The sequence below is a fragment of the Xenia sp. Carnegie-2017 genome, unplaced genomic scaffold, assembly GCF_021976095.1.
Source record: "Xenia sp. Carnegie-2017 unplaced genomic scaffold, XeniaSp_v1 HiC_scaffold_13, whole genome shotgun sequence".
Classification (NCBI taxonomy): Eukaryota; Metazoa; Cnidaria; class Anthozoa; order Malacalcyonacea; family Xeniidae; genus Xenia; species Xenia sp. Carnegie-2017.
Window position 1 is genome coordinate 7,003,925 of NW_025813436.1, and position 8,243 is coordinate 7,012,167.

At 31.9% G+C, this 8,243-nt stretch overlaps 1 protein-coding gene and 1 long non-coding RNA gene across 2 annotated transcripts; both read left to right on the plus strand.

Moving 5' to 3' along the window:
• LOC124459493 lies at window positions 1-1,339 on the plus strand. The gene is made up of 2 exons (XR_006953674.1): window positions 1-196; window positions 473-1,339. It is a non-coding gene; the product is annotated as an uncharacterized LOC124459493 (long non-coding RNA).
• A 914-nt stretch (window positions 1,340-2,253) lies between these two features.
• Window positions 2,254-3,549, plus strand: LOC124459486. The gene is made up of 2 exons (XM_047008945.1): window positions 2,254-2,801; window positions 2,952-3,549. Exons 1-2 carry the CDS (start codon window positions 2,312-2,314, stop codon window positions 3,317-3,319), a joined length of 858 nt encoding a protein of 285 aa, XP_046864901.1. The 5' UTR covers window positions 2,254-2,311; the 3' UTR covers window positions 3,320-3,549.
• Window positions 3,550-8,243: the final 4,694 nt, after the last annotated feature.

The window sequence follows — 8,243 nt, forward strand, 5'->3', positions numbered from 1 at the left end:
TCTTTGAACACATAAAGATAGTCTACGATCGATGAATTAACATGTATAACCAACCCAATTGTGATGGGCATTCACGATACAGCATATTCAAAGCATCGTAAAGAATCCTATTTGTTCAAAAGAATGATCAATTTCGTTGGTTTCTTGGTATTTCTATGTTTCGCTCTTTGACCACAAAGTTGTCGTCAAGATCCAGGTATATATTGAAGTGAAAACACAGAACTGCCAAAATTTTCCCACTATTCTTGACATCAATGATTCGACCTCTATCAATACATGTCAAGAAACTACTTTAATTTTACATTTTGTATATTTCCTATTTCTAACAGCTGGCTAATGTTAGAAATAGCAATTTCGATCCTTTAGCCTTTGTGACCGAAGAATATAATATTGTAGATAACTTGTATGTCTCCTTAAAGCACGATCTCCATAATTGCTTGCTATGGTATTAATTCAACAATTGTTGTTGCAGTTTAGTAGACATGTCAGGCTCACTGACAGTGAAAAAAGAAGAACCCTAACAGTGGTATGTGCTTATAATTTTTTCTTTCCATCAAACAAATAAATTCTTCTTCAGTTTTTTTTCATACAAGGGACGATGTGATGTTTTTTCATGTCATAATCTTAACTTGTTTCATAGATGTTTCGTTTATATGAGGAGGATGCTGATGGGAAGACGAGGAAGATGCAGATGAAGAGACGAGGAGTTCAAAAGTATTACCTCAAATATTTATTATAGAATATACAAGATATTGCAACATACGGGCAAAATGTTGAAAAATCTTCAAACTCGATGGTCTTTTATAAGCCTTCGAACCTTACCGTAATAATTAAACAACCTTTTGGATGAAATTGTTGTGGGGACTGGGGATTCTACCTTCCCCAGCCACCTTGGCCCTGGCGTCCTTGGAAGGAAGAAATCAGGGGTTTCTCTTTCACGAATTATTGAAATATAACGTTAAAAAGTAGAAAACGTTACTAAACATTAAAAATCGAAATGCTTAAATAAAAGCTCGATGTGTAACAACTCCATTTACGCATCACAATCGCAAATCTCAGAACGCACGTTATGAATTAAAAGAAAAAGGCGAACTGTATGGCAGCATGTTGGTACTCGGTTGGAAGCTACGTTTTACGTAAATTGCGGTACACTTGGCACATTTGGTATTTGCAAAAAACAACAATTTTTCCAAGGATGCATGCTACCACCAAATCATTTTGTAAATATATTTAATGTAAGAGTCATTTTTGTAAAGATTTCTTGTAAAAATAGACAAGTTGATCAAGTATTGGGCATCAAACGAAAATCTTTACCGACAGTTTGCCGGTTTTCCCTTAATACTGAGTTTTATTTTAAAATTTATCAAAAACAAGAAGAAAAAAGTTAGCCATGTCTGAGACCTTTAGGTAAGAATTGATTATTATTACGTCAGTCCACGAACACATTTGTATCAAATTTGTCAGTTACAAGTATCCTTATGTACTAATGTCTAATATTGTTTATTTTTATTGTATGAGTAACGCGAGATACGATTCCTCATATGGACCTAATACCAATGCATCTGCGGTTCTATGGATCATAATATTATTGCTATAGGCGATATTACTGCTACGGATTTTAAAAATAATATAGGCCCAAAGTGTCCTTTACCAAAAAGGCTTAGTGAGAGGATAACAATGTGAAGGAACTATATTGCTTTAATTCCAAAAGGGAAAAGAAGACTTATCAAGACTTATCAAAAGCCTCCGCCAAAAAAATATAAAACAACGTAACGAAATATTGACAAAGGAAAACTTTGACGTAAGAGAGGTTTCATATAACGCTGATATGTTTAGTCGTGCAGTGTCATTATCTATTAATGTGCAAAACATATGCACACACAGTATCCTCGTGTTTTCAACCCAACTCACGCGTCCTTGTATGGTGACAGGACAAAGTCACGCGCTTGTCATCACGGGAAGTTACGAAAGAGTTGATAAACATTTCTTGACATTCTTGGCCAGGCCTGACACATAAATGCCTCGCGAACATTTGAATATACTGCATCTGTGTCGTGTTCATATCCGTAAAAAAAACAACGACTGAACCTCAAGTTTTTTGTTTGGATGATATAATTGTTGACCATATGTAAATGATGAAGCAATATTTTCTTTTCATGAGCAAGCACTTTATTCACGCGCAAGATCACGAGCGTTTATGATACATACATACAGTATTATGTAACACGCTTGGCCGAGAGTATAAAACATCAGCGCATTCAACCATGCGTACATAAAGAACGTCATTTCTCAACGCAAAACCAACGCAAGAATGGCTCAAGCCTCAAGATTGAACATCGCCAGTGGCATTGTCGCACTTATTGTCTTCATAGTAAAGTTAATCTTGAATTATTTGAGCGGAGCTGGTAAAGATCCATTTCCAAGGAGCAATCGTAACGTCTCCGAGATATTTTATCTTGAAATCACACCTGCTGGTTGGGCTTTCTCAATCTGGGGTATCATATACACACTAAATGGTGCATACATTATCCATGCCTTGTCAACGTTGTTTCGCGATTTTCCTGCCATCTACACCACGAAATTCTTTCTCTTTTGTATCTTGAGCGATGCATTTAACATTGCTTGGTTGTTCTTCTTTGCATACCTAAAAGTATGGTTGAGTTGTGCTGCGATTATCTTGTACTCACTCGGATTATATGCAGTACTAACCGTCGTTTATGTCAACTATCAATCGCATAAAAAAGAAATCGAAGTACGATTCAGTAAAGATGCTTGGGCCATTCGCATTCTTGCAGAAAATGGTGAGTCTATCAATTTATGTAAATTACGCTCACTAATAGTGCTAAAGAGAAAAGAAGCTCTTTCATTTGACTATTTCTCTCTTTTTAAGAAACAAATTACGTTCAATGTTCTATCTCTTTTATGATGATTTGACCTGTGTTACTTTTTAGGAGCAATGATGAATGCAACTTGGGTAACTATTGCGTCATTATTGAACGTTGCTATTGTAATGCATTATAAATGCAACGTAGATTTATCATTGTCGTGCAATATTGTTCTTGCGATTTTATTGGTGGAGTTGCTGATTTGGTTTTCTGTGGAGAACTTCAGCAAGTTGCAGAGCGTCTTGAACTTCACCTACACCGACTGGCCTGTAGTACTGTGGGCACTAACAGCTAGTCTTGTGAAAAATTTTGACAGTTCTCTAACAAGTTCAAAGTTTTCTCTTGCATTGCTCATAATTACAGCTGTCGCATTTGTTGTACGTATTTCATTGCAGATTTATCGCAACCGTAAACGATCGTACACCTCAATGTAAATCCTAAATTTGATATAAACTTTTTGACAAATGAAAATTTGACAAAAGAAAATTTGATACATGAAAATCTTTGCTCTCGTATTAACTGATGATGTATGACTTGAACAACATGATTAAAAGTGAGACCGCTGATTAATATCATTGCATATGTATGTAGAAATATCATAAAAAATTATAGTATATATAACCAGATGTATGACACCTTGTAATAAATAAACATTCAATGTTCATTTTTTTGAGTATTGTCTGTATTTTTTCTTAACAGACTTTAAAACTTACAGGATTTCTTTATCATATCCACCTAGTTATTCATTAGATACTGAGCCAAACACTACCTAAGCCTAGAATTCCAGTTATTCCACACACCATTTTCTATGTGTTGACTGCAGGTTTTATGTGGTTGGGCTTAATATGGTAGTTGAAATGACTCGAAACTGTCGATATTGCCAAATTATCTCACTCTTTGTTTGCGTAGGAAGTCACATGATGATTCAAGGGTATTGCGCCATTAGTTTTTACAGAACATAATCAACTAATCACAAGAAATATACTTTTGCCATTGCAGAAATATGCGTAATACTAAAGCGAGCTCGGTCATACTATCATTACTGGCGTTGGGAAGTTTCTTCCTTAAACTAATATTGAACATCTTAGCTGGCTTGGGTGATATACCGTTCGACCACTTCGTTGAAAACGTCTCAGACACATATGTTCTTGACATCACTCCAGCAAGCTGGGCTTTTTCCTTCTGGGGTTCATCTACATTTGGAATTTTGCGTATATTGTATCCTCTCTGACTACTGAATGTCGAAAATTCGTGAACTATAGTCTTTTAGTGAAAATGCGTGGACTATAATCTTTTACATGAAAATTCGTGAACCATAGTCTTTTACATAAAAATTCGTGAACTATAGTCTTTTGCATGAAAATTCGTGAACTATAGTCTTTTGGTGAAAATTCGTGAACTATAGTCTTTTGCATGAAAATTCGTGAATTATAGTCTTTTGGTGAAAATGCGTGAATTATGGTCTTTTACATGAAAATTCGTGAACTATAGTCTTTTGGTGAAAATACGTGAACTATAGTCTTTTACATGAAAATTCGTGAACTATAGTCTTTTGGTGAAAATACGTGAACTATAGTCTTTTGCATGAAAATTCGTGAACGATAGTCGTTTGGTGAAAATACGTGAAATATAATAGTCTTTTGCATGAAAATGGGTAAATTATAGTCTTTTAGTGAAAATGCATGAACTATAGTCTTTTGCATGAAAATTCGTGAATTATAGTCTTTTGCATGAAAATTCGTGAACTATAGTCTTTTCATGAAAATTCGTGAAATATAGTCTTTTGCATGAAATTCGTGAACTATAGTCTTTGCATGAAAATTCGTGAACTATAGTCTTTTGCATGAAAATTCGTGAACTATAGTCTTTTGCATGAAAATTCATGAACTATAGTCTTTGCATGAAAATTCGTGAACTATAGTCTTTGCATGAAAATTGTATGAGACTATAGTCTTTTGCATGAAAAAAATTGTGTGAAAATGCGTGAACTATAGTCTTTTGCATAAAAGTGTAAAATGTAAAGACTATAGTCTTTTGCGTGAAAATGTGTAAAAATGCAAAAGACTATAGTCTTTTGCATAAAAGATAAAATCAAAGACTATAGTCTTTTGCATAAAAAGTGTAAAAATTCAAAGACTATAGTCTTTTGCATAAAATTCGTAATATAAAAACAAAGACTCTTTGTCTTTTGTGTAATGAAAATAAAGACTATAGTCTTTTTCATGTAAAGTGTAAAAATGCAAATGCTCTTGTCTTTTTGCATAAAAGTGTGTAAAATGCAAAGACTATAGTCTTTTGCATAAAAAAGTGTAAAAAAGCAAAGACTTTAGTCTTTTGCGTAAACAAATTTCAAAATGCAAAGACTATAGTCTTGCATAAAAAAGTGTAAAAATGCAAAGACTATAGTCTTTTGCGTAAAAGTGTGTAAAAATGCAAAGACTCTTGTCTTTTGTGTAAAAGTGTGTAAAAATGCAAAGACTATAGTCTTTTGTGTAAAAGTGTGTAAAAATGCAAATACTCTTGTCTTTTGTGTAAAAGTGTGTAAAAATCTAAAGACTATAGTCTTTTGCGTGAAAGTGTAAAAATCACAAAGACATAGTCTTTTGCGTAAAAGATAATAAAATGCAAAAGACTATAGTCTTTTGCATAAAAGATGATAAAAAATGCAAAGACTATAGTCTTTTTGCGTAAAGTGAATAAAAATGCAAAGACTATAGTCTTTGCGTAAAAGTGTAAAATGCAAAGACTATAGTCTTTTGCATAAAAAGTGTAAAAATGCAAAGAACTATAGTCTTTTGCGTAAAAAAGTGTAAAAATCACAAAGACTATAGTCTTTGCGTAAAAAGTGTAAAAATGCAGACTATAGTCTTTTGCGTAAAAGTGTGTAAAAAGGCAAAGACTATAGTCTTTTGCATAAAAGTGTGTAAAAATGCAAAATGATAGTCTTTTGTAAAAAGATGTAAAATGCAAAGACTATAGTCTTTTTGCATAAAAGTGTAATAAAAATGCAAAGACTCTTGTCTTTTTGTGAAAAGTGTGTAAAAATGCAAAATCCTATAGTCTTTTTCGCGTAAAAGTGTGTAAAAATGGCAAAGACTATAGTCTTTTTATTAAAAGTGTGTAATAAAATGCAAAGACTATAGTCTTTTTAAAGTAATAAAAGAGATATTAATAAAAATGCAAAATATCTTAGTCTTTTTGCAGCAAAAGTGTGTAAAATGCAAAGACTATAGTCTTTGCGTAAAGTGTAATAAAATGCAAAGACTATAGTCTTTTGCGTAAAAAGTGTGTAAAAATGCAAAGACTATAGTCTTTTGCGTAAAATGTAATAAAATGCACAAGACTATAGTCTTTTGCAAAAATGTGTGTAAAAATGCAAAGACTATAGTCTTTTGCATAAAAGAGTTGGTAAAAAGCAAAGACTATAGTCTTTTATTAAAAAAGTGTAAAAATGCAAAGACTATAGTCTTTTTGTGTAAAAGTGTGTAAATCAAAGACTATAGTCTTTTGCATAAAAGTGTGTAAAATGCAAAGACTATAGTCTTTTGCGTAAAAGTGTGTAAAAATGCAAAGACTATAGTCTTTTGAGTAAAAGTGTGTGAAAATGCAAAGACTATTGTCTTTTGCAAAAAAGTGTGTAAAAATGCAAAGACTATAGTCTTTTGCGTAAAAGTAAGTAAAAATGCAAAGACTATAGTCTGTTGCATAAAAGTGTGTAAAACTGCAAAACTATAGTCTTTTGTGTAAAAGTGTGTAAAAATGCAAATACTATAGTCTTTTGCGTAAAAGTGTGTAAAAATGCAAAGACTATAGTCTTTTTAAAAAAGGGTGTGAAAATGCAAAGACTATAGTCTTTTGCGTAAAAGTGTAAAAAAATGCAAAGACTATAGTCTTTTGCATAAAAGTGTGTAAAAATGCAAAGACTATAGTCTTTTGCAAAAAAGTGTGTAAAAATGCAAAGACTATAGTCTTTTGCGTAAAAGTGTGTAAAAATGCAAAGACTATAGTCTTTGCATAAAATGTGTAAAATGCAAAGACTATAGTCTTTTATTGGAAAAGTGTGTAAAAATGCAAAGAGACTATAGTCTTTTGCATAAAAGTGTAAAACATAAAGACTATAGTCTTTTGTGTAAAGAGTGTAAAATGCAAAGACTATAGTCTTTTATGTAAGTGTGTAAAATCAAAGACTATAGTCTTTGCATAAAAGTGTGTAAAAAAATGCAAAGACTATAGTCTTTTTGATGTAAAGTGTAAAATCAAAGACTATAGTCTTTTTATGTAAAAGTGTGTAAAATGCAAAGACTATAGTCTTTTGCATAAAGATGTAATAAAAATCAAAGACTATAGTCTTTGCGTAAAAGTGTGTAAAATGCAAAGACTATAGTCTTTTGCATAAAGTGTGTAAAATCACAAAGACTATAGTCTTTTGCGTAAAAAGTTGTAATAATTCAAAGACTATAGTCTTTTGCGTAAAAAAGTGTAAAAATGCAAAGACTATAGTCTTTTGCGTAAAAAGTTGTAAAAATTGAAAGACTATAGTCTTTTGCGTAAAAAAGTCTAAAAATGCAAAGATATAGTCTTTTGCGTAAAAAAGTGTAAAAATGCAAAGACTATAGTCTTTTGCGTAAAAGAGTGTAAAAATGCAAAGACTATAGTCTTTTGCGTAAAAGTGTGTAAAAATGCAAAGACTATAGTCTTTTGCGTAAAGGTGTGTAAAAATGCAAAGACTATAGTCTTTTGCGTAAAAGTGTGTAAAATGCAAAGACTATAGTCTTTGCGTAAAAGTGTAAAATACAAGATATAGTCTTTTGCATAAAAAAGTGTAAAAATGCAAAGACAATAGTCTTTTGCGTAAAAAAGTGTAAAAATACAAAGACTATAGTCTTTTGCATAAAAAAGTGTAAAAATGCAAAGACTATAGTCTTTTGTAAAGTGTGTAAAATGCAAAGACTATAGTCTTTTGCAAAAAAGTGTGTAAAAATGCAAAGACTATAGTCTTTTATAAAAAAGTGTGTAAAATGCAAAGACTATAGTCTTTTGCATAAAAGTGTGTAAAAATGCAAGACTATAGTCTTTTGCGTAAAAGTGTGTAAAAATGCAATGACTATGGTCTTTTGCAAAGAAGTGCGTAAAAATGTAAAGATTATAGTCTTTTGCATAAAAGTGTGTAAAAATGCAAAAATATATAGTCTTTTGCATAAAAGTGTAAAAATGCAAAACTATAGTCTTTTGCGTAAAAAAGTGTAAAAATGCAAAGACTATAGTCTTTTGCGTAAAAGGTGTATAAAATGCAAAGACTAGTCTTTTTGCGTAAAGTAGATAATAAAAATGCAAAGACTATAGTCTTTTGCGTAAAGA